Consider the following 22,847-nt stretch of genomic DNA (forward strand, 5'->3'; position numbering starts at 1 on the left):
CTGTAAATAATCTTGAGATCATTTCAAAGAAAAACCTTGAGACTTTCTGAAAAATCATTGTGTCGAAAGATCTCGAGATTGTGTCGAAAGATCTCGAGATTGTGTCGAAAGATCTCGTGATTGTGTCGAAAGATCTCGAGATTGTGTCGAAAGATCCCAAGAGTGTCTCGAAAATTCGTGTGATTTACTACAAAATCTCATGATTTTTTTAATTTTCAATGGAGCGCGGAGACCTCCACTGGAGATCATTTATTATGATCCACTATGTCTAGAGCGATTTTTTCTCAAAATATAAAAAGTGTACCATTAAGCTGCAAACGTTCAAAAGTGCTCTGCTTTTAGTATTTTCTCATTGAGTTTGCAAATGACATCATGAAGGTATTCATTTGCATGTTCTATATTGACGTTTCTCTCTTTCTCAGTTACAAATACATACCCCATCTTGTAATATTCCTTATTTAAATATCCTTTTTTTGTCCTAGCAAGGGCCTATATATAGGGGCCCTCTCACATGGCTGTGGTGTGGTTGAAAGATCAACGGTCTTTTTTGTTTACTTCCCCGGATGTTTGTGCCGTAAGATTCTTGACGAGTACAATTGTTAATTTTATTTGTTTGAATTGTTTTGAACCATTGTCAAGAGGCTGTACATTGAATGCCCATGAATGATTAAGTTGACTTCTTAAAGTACAATGCTGACAATTTTTCCCATGTTCTCACAGGCTTGGTTATCAGCGTTTACATATACAGAGAATAGTTTCATCAGTTTGGTAAATCGATACATACAAATTCCTTTAAACGTAAGCATTTTTCACAGATCGACGTTAAGGTGATCGTTTGTTACCTTCCTCATGTCGATACTAATTGGTCCTATTTCGTCCTACAGCCAGGTTTTGCTGTTGCAATTAATCCAGTTATAAATCGTGATGAGAGGGGATATGAATTCAGTCACGTTTGGGACCGCATTGTTCATATTGCAGCAGCGACACTTAGCTGCAGTGCGATGTAGAACCAGTTAGCATTACCCTGAGGAAGTGACAGACGGTACACTATTTTAACTACAAAATTAACTTCGTACAGCGAATCAAGCAGATAATGAGAATGACCTTTGTGGTATTCACTTATAAGTACATACCTAGTATTAATATCAGTAATGATCAAGAAAGATCCTCATGCTGGCCATTCCTACGGAGCAGTGTAACACAAACAACAATGGATGCCAGGCCAACAGAAAACATCAAAGCACGGTCCAACACAAGAGCCGCCATCTTCCATTCGTCCTGGTCTGCCTCCTCCTCTTGCTTCGGTCGTGCTGGGGCTGAGTATTCCCGGCTGCAGCGTACGAGCTTGAGCTGGATGTGGCGCAGATTTTGAGACACGTCTAGTTCAAAATTCGTCGTATTCCTATGCTGGTTGGTCTGATTTTCCTTGTGAAAAGGATTGTAGACGACTGCTTTCTCCTCATCTTCGTGTTTCTCCTCCGCGATGGTGTCCATACAGAAGAGGCGAGCCAGGTAGCGCAGCAGGAGCAGACGGAGCCAGCGGGGCAGCGGGCGGGAGGCCGGGCCGCTGTAGGACAGGCGGATCACCACGATGGAGGCCAGGCACGAGAAGCCAACCAGCGCGATGGTGTTGGCGAAAAACCGACCTGGAAGTGGAATATAGAACATTTGTTTAAACAACACATAAACATCTTGATCTTTTATACATCAACATACACGTGAGACGACATTTCGATTTTTGTGCATCCATCTTTTATCCACCCTACGTTCCACTCTATTTGATCACAGAATGATTTGTTCTTGCGATCAAAGGAGAGGACTAGGACTAACATACATTCGCATAATTCCACCAGGTGCCGTTATAGAAGCCTTGTCAAGATTGTTTCAACACATAAATATCTGAATTGTATTGCATTTAGGATATTTAACATTCAGTGTTCAAGACAATCTTGGGAAGACCTCTGTACTAACGTTTTTTTTAGGTGGCGTCGTTATGGCACCTGGTGGAATTATGATAGTCGATGTTAGAGTAGGGTTGGATTTAGTGCTATTTCCGTTGTTCCACAATCGCAAAAACAGGAATGTCCTTGTGGCTCATCAACTAGTAGCAGCCTCACAGCTGAGCTGATGTTTAATTAGTTATTAACTGGCAAACCCTGGTTCAAAGATCTTCAAATCCTGGCAATGGCATCTTGGTTGGGGCTGCAACCGTCTTTCGGAAAATGGGTCCTTTGTTTGAGTACATGCTTCGAGCATGCTAAAGATAAGGGCCAGTAAGCCATTTCTGCAAAAATATAAGCTGCTAGTGAAAAAAAGGAAACTTGCTGCCTTGTGTGCTAGAGTCGATTCCACATTACCAAGAAGGTCTTTCTTGCCTTTTGTTCCAACATTTGAAAAATCTTTTTAACATTCTAAATGTGATAAGTAACTGTTTAGAACTATTTATAACATCTGTGTGATGTTCTAAATATTTTCTATAGTGTTCATACATGTTAGAAACATTTCTAACATCAAACCCATTATTTCTGTTAGTTTCTTAACTGTTCCAACATAGATTCATCATTTGTGATCACATGTGATCATATGTTCGAACAGCGAAACAAAATGATGAAACCGGGTCAGTGGGCTGGGAAGAGGGCAATTCACACATCCCTGCTAAGTACAGGAAATTGTGTCTGTCTCACAGCTTTTCACAAAAGAGCCACTAGTGTCTACGAAAGAAAATCTAACTAGAGTTCCTCGAACACATATCTTCGCCAAATAAACAATTTCTATGGAAGATAGTTCTTTTTGAATGATTAATGTGTATAAGTCCATATGTTATCTAGTCACATCATGTAGTGGTTGGTTGGATTATGAACATTGTGAGTAGATTAGTCTATTCTGTCGGTGTACATAATGCAGCAAATGTTTTGGCGATGTGAATGAATGTCTTTGCATAATCAGAACAATTTGTACAGGTATGAGGTTACTGTTCTATTTTGTGTTGTCATAATTACTTTCGGAGAGCTGGTTATGTTTTGGGTAGCGTTTGTATGTATGTATGTATGTATGTATGTATGTATGTAGAAACCAGCAAATTGAAGACTGGCTGAATGGATTGAAGTGATATTTGGTATGTGGGTAGGTCTTGGAAACCTGGAAACCACAGGAAGTCACGCCGATAATTGCATTCGTCACTCACCAAACCCCGGCCACTGTAACAGTTGTTCCTTCCAATTTACGGAACTTTTTAACTCACCAAGGGTCATCTAAGGGCCATATGTAAGGATTGCTACGACCCCCGCCTTGGTGAACGTTTGTTTCAATCTCATGAAAATAGAAAGTAAAGTTTTGCAGTCGCGAGTTAAGTCAGAGGTATTTTACAGAGTCCAAGGTTATGATTTCTGCGACTGTCCGATGACAGCCGCCTGTCACCTTTGGCGATTTGTATTTCTCGCAATGATGTCAGTTCTTTCTAGCCGACCTTTCCCTTACAACATGACATTTCTGTTAAGAGTTGAGGAATGCGTGGATAATTGACGGTGACCCTTTTGACCTAAGTGCTGTTCTTCAACATGTTGGGTTTGTCTTGTCCCAGCACTTGGTCACTTGTTGTTTTAACCTAGTTCACAGATGTAAGTACTATGTGTTACAAGCCGTCATTGTTCAATTATGTTATATTACTGACTTTACATAGTACTTATTCGTTTGTTTAGACCCATGTAGTGTTACTGGCACATGGAACACCAAGTTTCCTTGCAGTCCATCATAAGAAAATACACCTGAAGTGTCTCGTAGATATTAGCTCTACATCTTTATATCAAGTGATATTCGTCAAGTTCCCTCTACTACATTTTTACCGTTCCCATGATATAGTGTTGCTTTTATTGTTGATCTGTATATAGATATAAGCAACACTTGTATATAGATATGTTATATTTCAACTGCTATGAATCCTTTGCTGTGTGCCGTCGTATTGACATCAATTCAGCAAGCTATTTAATTGCTTAATTTTATAGATACGTGTTGGACACGGTCAGGCTTTGTATTTTGCTGACATGAACCATGACCATTTATAGGCATTTTTCAGCCAGTAGTCTCTACCAGACTCCATCCTGGCGGAATAGTACACGGATGACCTAGTAACATCCCTGGTCAATCAGAATTTCATGCTTCCAAGACAACGTCTGTTTATCAGGGAGCCCCTGCTTCCACTGGCTCCTTTTACCTAATTCTTCTCTATTTTTAGACATCTATGGGTCGATTCAAGTCCTTTCAGGTGACTCCGTCACAAGTATTTTTCAACCGTTATAGAAGTTTCCCTAAGTAATTATATTAAATACAGAGTGATTTATATAATTTGCATCTCATTATGTTGATAATCATCCAAAGTACCTACCTACCAAAAAACAAAAAATATCCATCAATCCCCTCAGGAGTTATCCATCTAAAAAGTTACGAAATATAACACCCACTGCAATTCCAAACAAGCTGCTAGGGGGCCCAAAATTAGACCATTGACTCCTAGTACCAACAGCTATCCACCAGTAAAAAATCACGAACCTGGCACTTCTGGAAAATTTAGGCGCAAACTTTGATGCTCACTTGCAGTACCAAAACAATTTGCCAGGAGGCCCATTATCGAACTTGACCTTCCTTTCTGTGTCCCCTACCTATCAACCAAATATCATTAACATCCATCAAGAACATCTCGAGTTATCTTGCTTACAGACAAACGCACTTACATACAAAGCCAGCTACAGCACCATAGGTAAAAGGTAGCTAAACCATTCTCGCACATGGCAATCCTTTCCACAGCCGCTACAGACCTGCCAAATATCGTGGAAATCGCCCAGCTACATTTTGACTTATGCCTCCCGAAAAAACACCAAAAAAAATACCAAGCTCGCTAATGTACCATAGGAAAACGCCAGGTAACCCATTTTCGAACTAGGCATGCCTTTAAACAACCGCTACACACCTGCAAAAAATAAAAAAGTTCCATCCACAATTTCTCGAGTTATATCCTGTTGACCTACATACAGACCCAAGTCGGCAAAAACATAAGCTTCTTGGCGAAGCTAAAAATACAAGACCCAAACAAAAGTCCCATATTAGCAGCTTTGTTTATTGGGGTAATAAAAGTTTTTATGGAGGAAAAACATGACGCAAATTGTTGGAACATATGATCACATGTTCCAACAATAACAAAAACACATAGATGTTTCTAAATTTTTCTAAATAAAGAGATATTTGTACCATTAATTTCCCAATGTTTCCAACATATGTAGATAGGTTCAAACATGTTCAAACTTTCATTTGCAATTGTTTGAACAATTTAGAACTTCAGTGACTGAAATGTTCTTTTGCTTAGAATAGTTCAAACTTATTACAAATATTATTTCAAAACCCTCTCGGTGACTTGGAATCCACTCTACTAGGCACTACAACTTAGTAAACAAAAGAAAAGCCAAACGTCAAATGAAAGAAGCCTTACCCAGCTGTGGAGTAGTCGTTGACGTTTTTGGCAAGGAGCCTGACAAAACTTGAAGAAAGACGACGAGAGCCAGCAGGATGGTCATGAAGAAGCCCAGCCGCTCCCCGCTGTCCGGGGGGATGTAGAACCCGAACACGTTAAGAATCATCAGGATTATACACGGCAGAACCATGTTAAACATGTAGTAGAAGGACCGACGTTCCAGTTGTAGGACAAGGAGGATAGTGACATAGGGTTCGGGACAGCAGGGATATATATCCACCTGTGGACACATGCATCCAACAACGTTAAAATGGAAAAACTCTGTCTTCGTTTAGTATCCCATAACAAGGGTCTTTGAACACAACCAAGTATTCTATTCAACCGACGTTCCGGTTAAAGTCTTTCATCTTCCTCGGGGCAATTTTGACGGGTTCACATTGCACTGCAGCATAGATGTCGCTGCTTACAAATGCTGTCCCAAATGTTAAGTATTCAATTTATATTACACATAGTTAGTAGTAGAGTCATATGGTGTATTATAGCACCATTGAGGTTATTAAATAGTTAATGTGAGTATTTACAATGCGGTCCCAAACGTAAAGGACTGTATTATTCAACAACGTACCTGATGTAACTTATTGAGAAGAAGCATGTAGAATGTACATGTCGACAAAGCACATCGTTAGGTAGCCTTCTTACCATTTCCTTGGTATCTAACGTAATGCATTTAGCCCATGTTGAACATGATGTGTACCTGTCTCTTACCTTCCTTATCATAGGCGCTCCATTCAGAATCCATTCCACATTCGGAGTTACATAACTGCGTTCTGCTTCGGGATTTACAAAGGACATGTTCAGCTTGTTTCCAGTGTAGATCCAAGACCCAAACTCAAGAATGCATTCCTGCCAAAAATCAATGTCGACTAATATTGAGCGAGGAAACAAACTGTAATGCGTCTCCCGCTGGAAACGTCAATAAAAGTCAGAAATATATTATACAAATTTGACTAAGTAGAGGCCATAATTATACAAGTTTAACTAGAAATGTCGTACAATGTATTTGCAAACATGATATTGTGTTTAAATTCACAAGATATGGTCCAAACTATCCCTGTTCTGTTTTTACTCGAACACCCTAATTTTATTATATATATATATATATATATATATATATATTATCACCAGCCCTTCTAGCTCTGTCCTGCCACTTGCTATACATTTTAATCGCTGGATGTCTGATACTTTATCAGTAACCATCGTGAAAGCGGTGTGGTGCAAGTCATTATTGAAACTTGTTTGTTTGCAGAAAAGGAAGAGGAAGAAACGGAGCAAAAACAATGTTTCCGTTGCCACGAAAGCAAACATGATGAATGTTAGCAAGTGATCATGCCAACACGCCCCCCCCCCCCACGCACATACACCCTAAAAACATCACCAAGAAAGCGGAGATTTGTAGCTACCTGTTTGTCGAAAGGAAACCTAGTAATGTCCACTGGGCATGCGCTGATGAAGATGGTGGGCTGGAGGTGCGTCACTCGTCCTGTACTGGTCACTGTGACGTCAGTGATGGCTTCTATGTTACCATACGTCTCTTCGCCTATGCTGTCATGGCCAATAAAAGGAAGAAGATTTTTGCACGCAACAAAAATAACTCGATGACTTTCGTAAAAAGAATTGAGATGAAAAATAAAACAATAGTAGTACCAATGAAAAATTAACTTATTGTGCATCGATACAGTTGAATATCAATGGTGTTAATTTTGCAACAATTGTAGTGTAAAGTGCCATCGTCATTTCATCAAAACTTCAGTTCTACCCACTTGTTGAAGAGAAAGATGTCAGGCTTCCATATGTCAGAAGAATGGATGCTCAATGAGTCCACACCGCCGTGTTCTGAGGCGTTCCACGTCAGGTATTCATCATTCCAGTACTGTAATACATTATGATGGTAATAGTAATGATTATAGCAATAATTATAAAGGTGTTTGTGTTGGAAGACAAATGCTAAAATTGCACGCACATGGATATTTCAGTCCTGTATACTGAATGTCGCTGGAATTAATGAATCAATATCAAGTACACACTGCTACAATAATAATGGCAAAAAATAATGAATAATGAATATCCCTATTTTAGTGATTATGAGCCGTCAGTAATACTTACCACACGCAGCCAGAGGTTGATTCGGAATATCTGATCTTTTTCTGACTGAAAAGGACAAATGAATATAGAATAAATATAGACATATAGACATAGAAATGTCTTCGTCAAATTATGACGAATGCCAATTTCTGTGACCTTAGAAATCGTTGATAGTCCTGTCCTATTGTAGATTTAGTTGGAGGGGGGATTATAGATCTATAGAATTCTAGGATAAATTATGCAAATTGAATTTTATCTGGTATGTAGCAAATTCATAACACGAGATATTGAAAGCTGAAGCTAGATGATAAGTTCAGTTGGTAGACATAAATGTATTTACATTACAAACTAACAAACAAGACAAGTTCATCAACCCGTGCTCGAGTTATTGCCTTCTAAAGATGGAAATAAAAACGCCCACTGGAGGTCAAAACAACCCGCTAGGGGGGCAAAACTTACACCATCTACTCCCTGTATTCACCACTAAAAAATCATGGACAGGACATTTGAGGAAAATTTGACGTCCAAATGTGAGGCTCCGCTGCAGTGCTAGGAGGCCCGGTCATTAAAAAAAAACTTGACCTTCGTTTTTGTAACTCCTGTGCATTCACCAAATATTACGTATAACCATTGGCATTTTAATTCTCGATTTATGTCGTACACAACCGCACAGTACCAACGGAAAACGCCAGATAAACCATTCACAAACATGAAGATGCAACCCACATTAGTAATTGAGCTTCTATTGAAATAATAATAAAATTTTCTCACCAATTCAATAATCTGTCTGAGGGAGACGTCGAAGTCCACATTCACAACTGTAGACGCTGACTTGACCGGCCGCAAAGTTTTGTCATAGTTGGTCAACAGGGATGCCTTCAAGGCCACAGCCGCATCTTGGGCGATGGACTCTAAAAATAATGCATTCAAATGAGGTTTTTATTTTCACAATCAATGAGAAACATACAACACATCAGTTTAAATTGTTGAAATCACTTGGCGAAGGTATGGGCTCGTGGACTCTAACTAGTTATCGATGAATTCGTTGAGCGCTCGGTCAAATTGCCAATGTGCTGCACCCTCAGTGAGATACAGAGACAAATATACAAACAAAACGTAGAAAAATGTAGCGCTACTTATAATCAACAATATCAAAACGTGTAAAATTTACATCAACCATTCAAGGCTGTCTTTACAAAGAGTTGGATGGAGTTGGTGGTACTAAAACACAAACCGGGAAGCCGTATGGCTGTGCATTTATCGTGAACATGAAGGGAAGCTCACAAGGAAGTCCTCCGTAAACAATAAGTTTGAAGACAACTGCTGATACAATTTAAAAGCTGCCTCATTGACAAATAATGTTGATATGACCAAGACAAGAATAAAAGATCCCGGTATTCTAAAGCTCAATAAGTACATGTTTAACTATACATAAAGGACAAGTCTGCCAACAATTGTCTCACCGTATCTTAGTTAGGGGCAACCGCTCGCACCAAATATAAACAATATTTTAACTCCCTCAATTCTTTATGCAGTAAATGAACTCGGGTGTTGTGTACATACCTGGCATCAACGTCAGTAGTATCATAAGAAGCAAAAAGCCTACAAAGGTCCTCATAGTCATACTGGCCATCCTAAAGTACAGGTAAAATGGATATGATTTTGGAAACGGCCAGGTGTTTAATACCACATCCGTTGCTTTCCTTCAATGGCAATGGAGAAATCCTGTTGGTGACAGATCTTATATCCTAATGAATTGACATGCTGTAGATAGTTGAAGAACAGGTTTATCTTGTTCTTCAACCAGGACATCTATTCTTTAACTAGGGCAACTGATCTAGTTGAAGAACGGGTTCATCCTATTGATATGCAAAATGGGGAGGAGGACAAAGACAACAAGGATAAGACAAGTTTAGATTACGTTGATGCAACCTGAAGCCCCTGTTGTTGAAATTGGTGTAAAATGCCTTTCCCGAGGGCACATACTTATCCGGGAACCGTAAGGTCATATTTAGTACCTCCAAGTTCTGAGTCATCAGATGCACCCCTAACCACAAGGCCAAGTATGCCTCCTGCTGCATTCGTTTAATTTAACTGTTGATGTGTAGGATTCCCTTGCAGCTATAGCAGACGTTTAGGGGACGTATCCAAGTACCCTTTTCAAGGGATGGACTTGAGTGACTTCGAAACCACGCCCGAGTCTTTTAGGGTGAGAGGTGTGGGGAGGGGGGCAGTCGCATTTTCTTGTGGTTCCAGTACACAGTTTTTCGCCTATGGGGATTTACATGGTTACTGAACCCAAAGTGAAGAGGTTTGGCGCCCCAAAAAATTATAGCAGGGTGCAGAAATAATTACAAGTATTTGATATGTTGAAGTGCAGGACGCAGCCTACAAAATATCTAAAAATGAGCATAAATTTGCCTGCTCGTTTTCCTATCGAAAAGCCACTTTGATTTTACCCCCAGCGGAGGTCATGGAACTGCAGACGACGCACAGGAAGTGCCGGTAACAGAGTCGAGGCGCAAATTCCTGCCGGCCGAAGAAGCAACGTAATCCAACTTATACAGTATTAACAGTGATGCATTCCTCTACCGTTCACCACAGTTTCCACCTCGCTGTTGTGCACGGAAGAATAACTACGGCCTTTGCTAGTACTGTGGTGCACAATATTATAAAATACTGTGTTCTGAGACCTTGAAGTGGAATCGTCAACTCCAGGTCTCCTAGCCTTAGTATCAGTCTGGTAAGCACCCATTTCGTTCCTGTAGGTAACATTAACGTTTCGTTCGTTTCTAGCTTCATACAGAACATACATAGAATTATGTTTTCTTAGCGGTTCTGTTTTTTTTTTTTTTTTTTTTGTCAATATGACTTTATTCGGGTCCAACAGCAGTACATTATGATTGTTACAAATCTAACGTCCGTACATGAAGTAGTGGCTGGATACATATAGCTTATTGTCTAGCCCAGAACCAAGGTGGTTCATACAGTATAGAACTTACACACAAGCCACGTAAATTGCTTAACAAAGCAAGTAGCAAATAAACATTTTGTTGTACACAGTTTCTCTACTCAATGATTTTACAAGTTTGCACATCTTGAGTGAGAGCTGTAAATAAATACAATACATTGTGGTTTCTAAGTAACTCCTTGTTGTCTTTATATCTGATCCACGATATGGCGTATTTTGCAAGAGTAACATAAAAGTTACCTCCAAAAAGTACAGAAGCTGTAGTATTGATGGCTATGTTAATGCCAGATTGGGAAAGCAAGTGTTTAACTTCGTCCCAATAGCCTCTTAACCTTACACACTCAAAGAACATATGTGAATAATTTTCGTCTTGGTTACAGATCGCACATTTAGGGCTGTAGATAGTCCCAGAGGTGTCTACTATTTTCCATTTATGAAGTAAGAATCTGCAAGGGAGGATTTTGTGCAATAATTTAAAGTTAAACTCTTTCAACTTATTCTCTTTTAACTTCAGGGTGTGAGATCTCCATATATTCGTCCAATTTAAGTTAGGAAATATGCTATCCCAATAAGCTTGAGAAGAAGGTTTTGTTAGGGTTTTGGCGAGACAAAGAGAATACAAATATTTACTACTGAGTTTTACTACTGGTATTTTACAAAAATTAATCCAAATCATGTAATCCTCCTTGCAAACTTTTCTCTTAAAATTTTTATTTGACCAAATTCTATCATCATTAATTTTTGCAAGATCCCTCCTCCCCCCTCCAAGTTCCTGCCAGGCCATGACTACCTCCCTATAAAAGGGTGGTAGTTGTGTCAGGGGTGGGGCATTTCTTTTAACATTAAAGTTACATCTAAAAATATTACAGTATTTTCCGAGTTTTTCAATAAAGTGTAAGGGTATTACTTGCCATCGTCTTATGTTATCTTGATTTGTCTGTAGCAATCTCTTTACCCATGACGCTTGTAAGCTTTTACACTTGGAATATATGTCTGTCATTTTGATTCCCCCGTCGGTATAACTGGAATATAGTGCTGTACGCTTTATTTTGTCAGGTTTGTTGTCCCAAAGAAATGAGAAGGTTAATTTCTGAGTTTTCTTAAGTACCCATTCTGGGGTTGGAATCATAAACATGTTGTAGATAATTTGAGACAGGGCTAAAGTTTTTATAACATAACATTTTCCATATAAAGTTAATTTGCGTTTCTGCCACCTTCGAAACATATTTTCAATTTTATTTATCCGTTTGTCCCAATTTAAGGTTTCGCATAGTTCTTCTGAAAGGCTGAAGTATAGTCCCAGAGACTTGATAGGTGTCCCCGGCCATGTGATACCAAAGGGTTTGTCTCTGCGGTGTTGGAAGGACCCTATCCATAGTGCTTCGCACTTTTTAAGGTTCAATCTGGGTCCTGCGACTTTACTAAACTTATCTACAATGTTAAGGGCAGTTTGTATTGAAAGGTCATCCGACAGTGTAAGTGTAGTATCGTCAGCAACTTGACTGATCTTTACTTCATACTCAAGATCGTGAACCTTGACCTTGATTCCTTTAATTAAATCGGTATGTCGAATTTTAAGTGCCAGTATTTCTACAACTAAATTAAATAAAAGAGCAGAGAGTGGACAGCCCTGCCGGATGCCACGCTGCAGTTTGAAAAAGGCTGTCTTCCAGCCGAAGTTAGTCAAACAACATTCAATATCTGTATACATCATTTTCACCAAGGAAATAAAATTTGGTCCAAAGCCAAATTTCTGAAGGGTTTTGAGCATGAAGTTCCAGTTCACCATATCAAAAGCCTTTTGAAAGTCGAGGCAAATAATGGCTCCAGGAATGTTATAATGGTTGCAGTAATATATAACATCATGTATAACACGGACATTCTGACCGATAAATCTGTTTTTCAAATACGCTGTTTGGTCGTGTGAAATAAGGTTGGGTAGAGCTGCTTGGAGTCTTTTCGCCAGAGCAGCTGCCAACAACTTATAATCAGTATTAAGGAGACTAATGGGTCTCCAGTTAGCGAGATCTTTTCTGTCTCCCTTCTTAAAGATAAGTTTAAGGACTGCTCTTTTTTGAGACGGAGACATACATCCCTTTTCCATAGATTCTTTGAGAGCATCAAAAACAAAGTCTCCAATACTGTTCCAGAAAGTAAGATAGAATTCGGCGGGAAGTCCGTCCGTTCTTGGGGATCTATTTGTTTTCATAGCTTGCAAGGCCTCAAAATATTCCTCCTTTTCTAGAGGTTTCTCAAGAATCAATTTTTTATGTTCGGAAAGGCTGGATTCTAGCTCAACAGTCTCTAGGAACATATCAATTTCCCTGTCAGAGACTGAACAGTCGCTGGTATATAGACGTTCATAGAATGATTTTTCTAACTGTAAGATTTTCCCCTGGTCTGTTACATCAGTGTCTCCATCACTCAGTTTTGTAATATTATTGTTTGCAGCTTGCCATTTTTCAAGGTTGAGAAAATAAGAGAGAGATTTTTCTCCCTTCTCAGTCCATTCTGCCCGTGCTCTAATTTGTGCACCTCTGGCTTTTGACTGGTAGATTTCCTCAATCTCAGTTTTTATATTTCAGCCATACCATAGGTATGGTGAAATATATTGTATTCGTAATGTTTCTTTCTTTCTTTCTTTCTCCTGCCAAATCTTCAAATCGAATCAACTCCGCCGTTTTTTAACCGATTGACTTGAAATTTGGCACAAAGGTAGAGTAAGTCAATACCCTCAGGTGTTTTTTTCATTTTTTTCATATCTGCCTTTGAAATGATTTTATTGAGGTTTTTGTCAATTTTTATGTATATTTTGGGCTCCTGTACCCTGGTATTACAGCTGAATGACATGAAATTTGGTACAGAGGTGCCCTGATCATATGCCCACCCAGATTTAATAACAGTTTTGGTATACGGTACAACAAAATGCTTAATTTTGTGATTTTTGGCCATTTTTTGACAAAAAAAGGACATTTTTGCCTCCTGTACCGTCGTTTTACAACCGAATGACCTGAAATTTGGTATAAAAGTGCCCTTCAATTTTATGCACATGAATTCAATAACAGTTTGTCCATACAGTACAACATAATGCTTAATATTGCAATTTTATGGCCATTTTTAGACAAAAATTTGACATTTTTGGCTCCTGTTCCCTCGTTTTACAACCAAATGACCCGAAATTTGGTAAAGGGGTGCTCTAGATATTTATCCAAATGACCCATGTATAATTTTTGGCATGGAACACTTTAAAATGATATATTTGGGAATTTTTTGGGTCATTTTCCAAAGGCCAAAGGGGTCAACGACCTCAAGACCTATTGTTGCATGAGGGAGATGGCTGAAATATGCTGTATTTGCTCTCAAGCAAATGTCGGCCTTTCTAGTTACAGTGGTATATTCGTTTAGAGTTGTCTCATTCAGGTTTTCGTCTATTTTCTGATCTAATTCCAATAATCTTTTTTCTAAGTAGATAAGATTTCCTTTCATTTGAATGGCTTTCTGTTTACAGAAGCCAGTTGAGAATTCCTTGATTCGTTTTTTGATAAGTTCCCATAGGAGCTGTTTAGAAATAGTCGTGTTCTTGTATTCCAAATTAACATCTAATATAGAATTTTTGACGCCATCCATGTAATCCTGATCGGAAAGATATGCGGTATTTAAGCGCCATAGTCCTGGTCCGCGCTTTTCTTTGTTTAATCGTATTTTTAGAAAGATAGCTTTATGATCGGATTTGATGGATGGTTTGATGGTGCACTGTAAAACGTGGTCAACCAAAGATTTTTGAATAAGCCAAAAGTCTATTCTGGTGGACACTGGATAGGGATTCTTCCTTGTCCAGGTGAATTGTTTGCTCTGGGGATAGTTTTTCCGCCAGATGTCAACAAGTAAAAGATTGCGGTTCTGTTGTTATAACCATCATAATCTGCACTCACATGTGTTTGAGCAGCATAGAATACTAGAAAGCTAATCCCTGTGTGGTTACGACACCGACTTAAAACAGCTAAAACGATCCAGTTAAAACAGAGGCATTAATCTCCAATACCGACATGTGTGGGAACATCATTCCCACTCATTTTGGTAGTCGAGAACTGCGCTAGCCACTCTAGGTAAAGCAGAGCCGTTCCAAGATTGATCCAAACCCTTCTCCTAGTTTTGCGTTAATTATCGTGACCCTGACAATGAGTGCTGCTTGCCGCATGTTGACAACTCCTCCGTTATGTTGGACCCATCTCCTGGCCTGTACCAGTGGAGCCGGAGTGTTTGCTGTGGTGTTCTTCTGTTCCGGACGGCTGTTCTCATGGGTGTCACCGGGGTACCGCACTTTGGGCACGAACAAGCAGACTGATGTCAGATATAAGTAAGTACTGTCAGGGGTATCTATCTATAGTATCCGTCTGATATACCTATCTCTCTAGTGTATATTTGACTTTATCTGTACACGTACCATGTAAATATGCATGTATAGATTTCTAGTTGTATATTTCATTTGCATCTATTTTATCAAGCTCACACACAATCCTACACCATTAGGCTCGCCCTATATAGTGTTATGTGCGAGTAAAAAAACTGTTACAAAAAATCAAACATGCATACGAAAGACTCAAAGAGAACAGTACCTAAATATACACAATTTCAACCAATGCCGAGCCATGACTAGATTAAGAATCAGTGATCCCCAACAAATTGAGTGGAAAGATACCACCGGACTACTCCGAATGAAAGACTCTGTACACTTTGTAATTCCAACCGTATAGAAAATGAAGTCCATTTTCTAGTAGTGTCCTATATACAATGATATTCGTGATCCTTTTAGTGGTGCTCTCAATATCTACACCCGATGTAAACAGCTAACCAAAGACGAACTGTTTGTATGTAAAATGACAGCCACAGACAACACTGCACAACAAAAACAGTGAGTTCGTACAAACTTGTTTTAAGAAGAGAGAAGAGGTATGTAAACAATAGTTATAGTGATAGCATAGCTCCAGGTGTTTTGTTTATCCAACTGCTAGCTTGTAACACTACTTGTAATAGTATCTAGTATTCCATGTAATACTATCGAATCACTGCATTTAGCCCATGTGGGAAAGAGTATGCAAATAACAGCTAATATCCAACCTAAGCTTTGATTGACTATTGGCAGAGGAAAGGAAAAAGAAGACAGAAAATGAACACAACATCAAAACTTATATATATTCCCCTACGGGGAAAACAATAATATTGTAACAATACAATCATCATTATGTTTCTTTACATTTCCAGTGCAGCGGTCGGTGTATCCTCGGCAATAGTCGGCATGCTCGCCTGTTACGTCAGTTTCTTTGGGAACCTGTCTTTGGACATGGTCAGGTATATATCCTATCCTAATTAATAATTTACTGCGCGGCTGTTTAATTGGACATAATGTTTTGTTTAAGACATGGATAAACACCACCCAAAGAATCTAGTTTCAGGTCGAAGGTCAAGCTGCCATGAATTACCTGTGTTGATTGATTGATTGATTGATTGATTGTTTATTTGTTTGCAGCAAGGACATACCCGTAGTGCGACATACGTCTGCCTTCAACCTGGGTTATCTTTTTGCAGGTAGAATAATATTTATCAAGTAATATTAGATATCCAAACATCTCATCTAATCTATCATTTAGTCTAATTATATGACCGTTAGGGCACCACTGGAGGACTTGCAACCAGTTCCCCCCACTCTTCTCGCTTTTCTGTGCATCATAACAAGCTAGAGTTCCAATACCTTTGCCAAATGATGTTAAGCCTTATTAGTGGCGTATCATAAATGATTGTCATCCATTAAGCAGACGCTTTCTCCTGCCAGTTAGAGTTGGACAAATCTGGTAATAAATGTTGTGCGTCAGGAGTGCGTAAGTCCTTAGAGGAGTGCGGGTATGCATACTTGTGGCATTGTCCTATCCCACATTGAACAAACACAGTTCAGATTGTTAATTCTATTGGTCAGCGGTTAAAAGACATATACTTTCAAACGTTTTTGAAAGATATACATAATGACAACAAAGGCGGAGCTACCAGAAATAAGTTGAGATCATATATATTATTCAAAACTACATACAATGAAGAAAAATATCTAAGTAATGAAAATGTGAGGGACAGGAATGCTGTCACACGACAAAGGATTAGCTGCCATAAACTTCATATTGAAACTGGAAGGCATACTCGCACCCCTCTGGAACAAAGACTATGCAAATACTGTAATTTCGGTAGAATAGAGGACGAACGCAATTTTTGTATTAGAGTTTAGATTGTATACCGTAAAGAGAAATGAACTGCATAAGGTTATACAAAACCAATTTCCTTATTTCATACACCTAAGTTCTGTAGAAAAATTCATATTTCTAATGCAACTAGACAAACCATCGATCATAAAACATATCTGCTCTTTTATCTCCACTATAACAGAAAAGCGAGGAGAAGTTGAATTTATCCAACATAGTCTCATTTTGTATCTGTGAACTGTATCTTTGCAACATGTCTTGTTGTGACATGTACTTAGCCCGGTGTGGCAAAAATGTGCAATAAAGGTCTTCATTCATTCATTCATTACACACAAAAGTCTCTCATTTGCATGAATTATAGCAGATGATCATCTTCTCCATCCAAATAACAGAGGTTGTCCAAAGTATGAAATTCTTATCCCAACAAAAGTCTTATCCTAACCTTTTTAGTACGTTCTCATTAATTTTGATTAAGATTCTGATTTTGCATGATTTATATTCTCTTTGACTTGTCTATTTGGCGTATCTAAACGGGACATATTGCGTAGTACCTTTAATACATATAAGAAGAACACTACTTACATGTACAAGATTAAGTTGGCTTCTCGGAGTACATTGCTGACAATTTCTCCTCTTAATTCTTACAGACCTTGTAATCAGCGTTAGTGTTCCAGTGACTGGGCCTAGAACAGCCATGACTTTTATGGGAGTTTCTCATCACGCCATTACGGTGTTGGGAGAGCTGATGTCACTTGTAAGTTCCACATCGTTATATACATCATCACTACACCAAGGTCAAGGACGATATTGCATGTACCTATGTCCGGGAATAGTTATATCGGGTACTATAACAAAGTGCTTTGTACACAGCCATTTTTTTCACCAGCCAACGTTTAGGTGACCCTCTGTCGCCTTCTTCAAGGATTCGCACTGCAACTAGGTGTCGCTGTCGCAACTTATCCAGTCATGAACCATGACGAGAGGGGATATGAACTCAGTCACGTTTCGGATCGCATTCTTGACATTGCAGCAGCGACACCTGGCTGTAGTGGGAAGTAGAAGAAATCCCGAGGAAGGTGACAAACGGTCACCGAAATGTTGACTAGATGAAATAGAGTTGGTTGTGTGCATTCATGTAGATGTATGTCTGATTTTTCATATTTTTGTCTTCCAGGTGTACGGCATTGACCCGTATCCGGTGGTGTTTCATCACAGGATGGATCTAACAGCAATGCCTCTCAGGTTACGGTAAGTCACATTTCCGACCCATTCAAGCCAGCATCCGAAATGTTATCAAACGTTCTCAGAAGAGTTATCTAGATCTTACTGAACCGACCTGTTGATTGAGTGTATTTATAGAAAATGACTTTGTTTGACTGCATCGGATTGTAGAGTGAAATGTACACAAAGGAATTTTATTAGGTCGCATCTGAGCCAATGAATCTGGAAAATAATTCATGAATTCCAGACCATTTCAGTCAAAAAATCCTCGGACAGAACTATACCTGCTACAGCTCGGCACTGACTGAACTCTCCCTCACATCACTGTCTCAGAGACGTCATGACCTATGCAGTTCTTATGCTCGTTCACTGTATAGATCCCCGACCTACAGGGACTGGTTCCCTCCCTGTCGTAAGGAGATTACTGGCAGAAATACACGTTCAGCCAACAAACTGCAGGTCCCCAGAGCCAACACCTCTCGTTTAAGGAAAAGTCCAATATACTATATGGTCTCACTACTCAATGACGACATTGTATGAACTATGTGTTTCTACCTTCCCAGTTTGTAAATAAGTCTGCGTAATGATGTGATTATTGATTGTACATATGTATATAGTTGGAACAGTTTTTAAGCCATTTTTAACTGTTAACAAGCCCACCAATTCAGCCCTTGGGCTGCTATCAGAAGCTTGTACGTTTTTATTGTTTTGAACGAATAAACCTGTCATTCATTCAAATTCATTGCAGGCTAAAGAATCTTGAAAACGATTAAAACAAGCCTCTAGAGGGCCCAAACATACATCACTTCTTTCTTGTATCACAAGCTACCTGCCACCAACAAATCAAGACCTGTCCAGATCAAAAGATACAAAAAATCGAAGTTCTGCTACAGTACCAAGGTCACACACCAGGGGGCCCAAAGTCGACCTTGACCTTTGTCTTCCAAACACCTACCCACATACCAAATATCATTACAATCCATCCAGAGGTTCTTAAGTTATGCTGACCACAAATTAATTATGCGGACACACAGACACACAGACAGACACACCAAAAACTATACCTCCATTTTTTATGGAGGTAAACATCCAAAAGCACACCCGTGACCTTTCTCTAATTTCAGGTTCATACTACAGACACTGGGTGTTTCCCGTGATGCCCCGGGGTTCATGGCCTTGTGGGTAGGGTCATTGACCTTGCATCTGTACATCCGGGTTCTCGTCCTCCCTTTCTATTGGTACAACACTGCCCAATTGATTCAGATGGACGAGTTAGAAAGGTAACCACTAACAACAAAACTTCAGCAAAACAAACCACCGAGAAAGGTATTATAACGTATAACAGTGAGCAGAGCAGTGAACAAAATTCATTCTTGACACTGAAAAGAGAGAGAAACGAAGCTGATATGAAAGGGTAAAAAGAACAACAAAGTCCAAACGATCAGCTATATGCTTTAGTGGATTGTGGATAATGACAGTTAAGAATAGAAATAACATATATATAGAATCAAGAATTATTCTTGAAGCCTAATATTCAAGATATACATATTAGGTATTAATTAAGAATAGTTGTTCTTGCAAAAATATCATAGATCATGTGTTTATACATGTTTTATTCAGATGCCATTTGTCCTTTTCCTCCCTTTGACAGGTGTGGCTACTGGCCCTGCATTTTATTGTTCTTCTGTGTGCCATCCTTACATATACTGAATATATATTGGTGGTCCCGTGGGTTCATGAGTTTGAAACGGTATATGATGAACAGGAAGGCGAACTAGTTTGAAGTCAAAACGTGTTTAAAGCCAACTCGTGTTTCACCTTTTTCATCTATGTCTTGTGAATAGACTAATGACATACTGATTTGATTTCATATCCTCAAGGCAACCCAGAATTAGTGCGAGCATGAAGTCCCTCTGAACTTCTTTCGTTATGAAATCTAGATATCGTTGGCTACTCATAAGAGGGACACACTTTTCAATTGTGTACAATATACGTTCCCATGTTTGTATTATCTAAATAGCACAGAAAAATGTACATTCATTCTGCAATTAGATAGACCATGTATCTTAAGCTCCATTAGCCCTAACATTTACAATGTTTTATGAAGAGGATCAACCTGTAGATACTAGCATAGATTAGACTTAAGTTTGTAGTTGCATGTAGTGAGATAGGATGCCCTAGCTTACAACCTTGGTAATTGCACTTACATTATTCATGACTACTTAGAACGTTATAATTCTGGCTTCTGAAAGCAGAAACGTACAATAAAGGTTCTTCTCCATTTATTTAATGTATTACTTCACGACTCTAGTTCACGAAAATGTCAGTTAAAAGCCAATAAATGCCGACTGGTGACGGTGGGCGACGTAATATGCAACTTGTTTCATTGATTTTTTTCACACTAGTTTACTGTGCCAATGTTTAAATTATCTTCTTAACATTCTGTAATTATCAACCCTGTCATTCTGACGTTATTGTAAACTTCACCTCTTTTACTAAAATCAAAGGACCAGTCCTGTTTATGAGTTAAGACAACTCCTTTGTTGTTCACCTTGTAGTTGCCATAGGTCAGAATGTTTCCTTGCTGTCTCAATAGCAAGTACATCGTATTTTTACACAGAGGGGGTTACACGTGCTAGCCCTTTTATCATGTTCAAGAAACCTGCGCAAACACGTGGCCCCATTTTACGCCCCCTCCGAAAAAAGAGTGCAGCCCTAACCAAAATGCCCTTCCCGGGATTTGAACCAGTCCCCCAGTTACCAATGAATTGGAATTGGGAGGTCAACTATGATGCTGCTACCAGTTAGTCGAGCTACAAGGACATCCCTTACAGAAATCATTTACTACAACGTCAATCAGGCAATCACATGGAAGGTCAGATTTGTGTAAACATCACATTGTGTGTCATATACTCCACATCAAATACGCCAGCATCAAGAATACAATGTAATAAGCTAAATATTACCATGACATTGTTTATATACCGTGATATTGTTAACATTATATGAGCCCATACAATTAAAAACACAACAACAATGATTGTCGCTTCATTCTTTATTTAGTTCGGTTATACCCCCCCTCCATATCTCGCGTAAGTTTTATGAGCATTCTGTATTGTTTACAAAGTTACAAAGTATACTAGTCGGCCAAAGCGAAAACCCCAGGGCTAACCGTTGCAAATGTGAAAAAAAACATTGTTTCACAATGTCATATATTGCTCATGAACGTCACAAAAATGTCTGAAAAACCACAAACATGGAATCAGTGTTTTAGAAATAACAGCAGGATGATAAAAATACTAAGGCTATTTTCCAGGCCTTATTGTCTTTTTTCAAGCCAGCAATATAAAAATATAAGATTATTTTGTACATCTTATATATACAGTTTTGTTGTTTACACGTTGGTATTGCATAGGATTTGTACATATCCTAAACACATTATTTTACATTTGATAAAGCCGTCTATTAATTAATAATGGGCGAAAGCGTGCTGGGTTGGTTGGGTTTCAGCCACTTTCTGTGTCCAGTCAGTGAGTTGTACAGGTACCGTCGCCCAGAAGCTGTAGGGAAGATAAAGATATATAGGAAAGTCGTTAGACAAAATAATCAACTGTTTAGATATATTACGTCAGCACTGCTTTATATTAATGCTAACAATGAGGTTTTATTGAATAGCCGAGTCAAAATCTGCAATTGAAACGCCCCTGCAGTTCCAAAGAAAACTGCTTGATGGCCTTAACAAATGTCCCTTTTCCCCCCGATGGCCCGATTACCAATGAAATGACAGAATCTACCTGTATCTGTAGCGACTCCATCAAAATAACTGTTACTCCTTCTGTCCTCCGACGTAAGGGAAGTTGTGGGGCTTTTTCTCTCACGGCTGTTAGGCACTTTTTGGGTGTTCTATGAAAGATGACATCAATATTAAGAACAGTCGACATATAAAAAAAATCAAACTTTGCGCAACGTATACAGTTTTGCAGATCAACACAGTAGCTTGACAAGCTGTTACTTTGTATAACTTTATTCCCCTTTCTGACCTTTATCGAAATATATAGCTTTCTTTCTTATTACACGTGGTTCCCTTGTTTAAATCTGGACTAGAGCACCTTTTTTTTACCAATTGCAGTGGGACTAAATTATGCAGTTCTACACAATGCAATGATTCGGTTCAAATTCAATGACAGAAAGTTATCTAATACCTCATTGCCTTGATTTGGCACTGTTGCTGATTGTACTCACCTTCTCCGGAGTATTTTGTCTTGCATTCTTCACTGGCGTATTTAGTCTTGTGTTCTTGAGTTCTGTGACAGGGAAGATAGTTTGAATATAAAATGGAGGTTTGTTGCTTGAGTTATTGCAGCAGAGTCGCCGTTAAAGAAAAGAAAACTCTATGTAACAAAAGAAAAAGTGTGAATTGAATTGACTGTAACTACAAGAGCTTCCAGTACCATCCTCGGTCACCAGCGCCGTCTATCGTCTTTCAACAAAACTACAATCTTTTGATCCTTCAAACACTTGTTTACAGACATATTAATCTTTACCGGTAGTGTATGAGAAACTGCATGTTGTGACATACCCTTGCTGTCAGTCCAGGCATTCGCGATGATCACAGGCTGAGTTTTAGACTTTTCTTTGTCTTTTTCCTCTGTGTTTGTTGGTGTCGATTTTGCCACTCTGTAAATACCAGTACAACCAAACATGAATTAAGAAGACCATAACATGTCCATAGCAAATGATACAAAAACAGGAAGTTCTGCTGCAGTCCCAAGATCACATACCAGGGGTCCCAAAATTGACCTTGAAC

The 22,847-nt window shown here is 38.9% G+C and overlaps 2 protein-coding genes and 1 long non-coding RNA gene across 3 annotated transcripts; 1 reads left to right on the forward strand and 2 right to left on the reverse strand.

The window, feature by feature from the left end:
* Positions 1-344: 344 nt before the first annotated feature.
* On the reverse strand, positions 345-9,251 carry LOC118416784 (neuronal acetylcholine receptor subunit alpha-10-like). Its single transcript, XM_035822029.1, has 8 exons — positions 9,167-9,251; positions 8,375-8,514; positions 7,625-7,669; positions 7,282-7,391; positions 6,922-7,063; positions 6,227-6,364; positions 5,480-5,741; positions 345-1,646 (listed from the first exon to the last, which is right to left on the reverse strand). The coding sequence occupies exons 1-8, from the start codon at positions 9,234-9,236 to the stop codon at positions 1,156-1,158; spliced, it is 1,398 nt and encodes a 465-aa protein (XP_035677922.1). The 5' UTR covers positions 9,237-9,251; the 3' UTR covers positions 345-1,155.
* Positions 9,252-14,727: 5,476 nt separating this feature from the next.
* LOC118416150 lies at positions 14,728-18,610 on the forward strand. Its single transcript, XM_035821227.1, has 6 exons — positions 14,728-14,931; positions 15,837-15,923; positions 16,102-16,160; positions 17,467-17,573; positions 17,994-18,067; positions 18,604-18,610. The coding sequence occupies exons 1-6, from the start codon at positions 14,753-14,755 to the stop codon at positions 18,608-18,610; spliced, it is 513 nt and encodes a 170-aa protein (XP_035677120.1). The 5' UTR covers positions 14,728-14,752.
* A 2,123-nt stretch (positions 18,611-20,733) lies between these two features.
* LOC118416785 lies at positions 20,734-22,715 on the reverse strand. Its single transcript, XR_004831261.1, has 4 exons — positions 22,620-22,715; positions 22,283-22,344; positions 21,835-21,943; positions 20,734-21,600 (listed from the first exon to the last, which is right to left on the reverse strand). It is a non-coding gene; the product is annotated as an uncharacterized LOC118416785 (long non-coding RNA).
* Positions 22,716-22,847: the final 132 nt, after the last annotated feature.

Source organism: Branchiostoma floridae, chromosome 5 (genome assembly GCF_000003815.2).
Source record: "Branchiostoma floridae strain S238N-H82 chromosome 5, Bfl_VNyyK, whole genome shotgun sequence".
Classification (NCBI taxonomy): Eukaryota; Metazoa; Chordata; class Leptocardii; order Amphioxiformes; family Branchiostomatidae; genus Branchiostoma; species Branchiostoma floridae.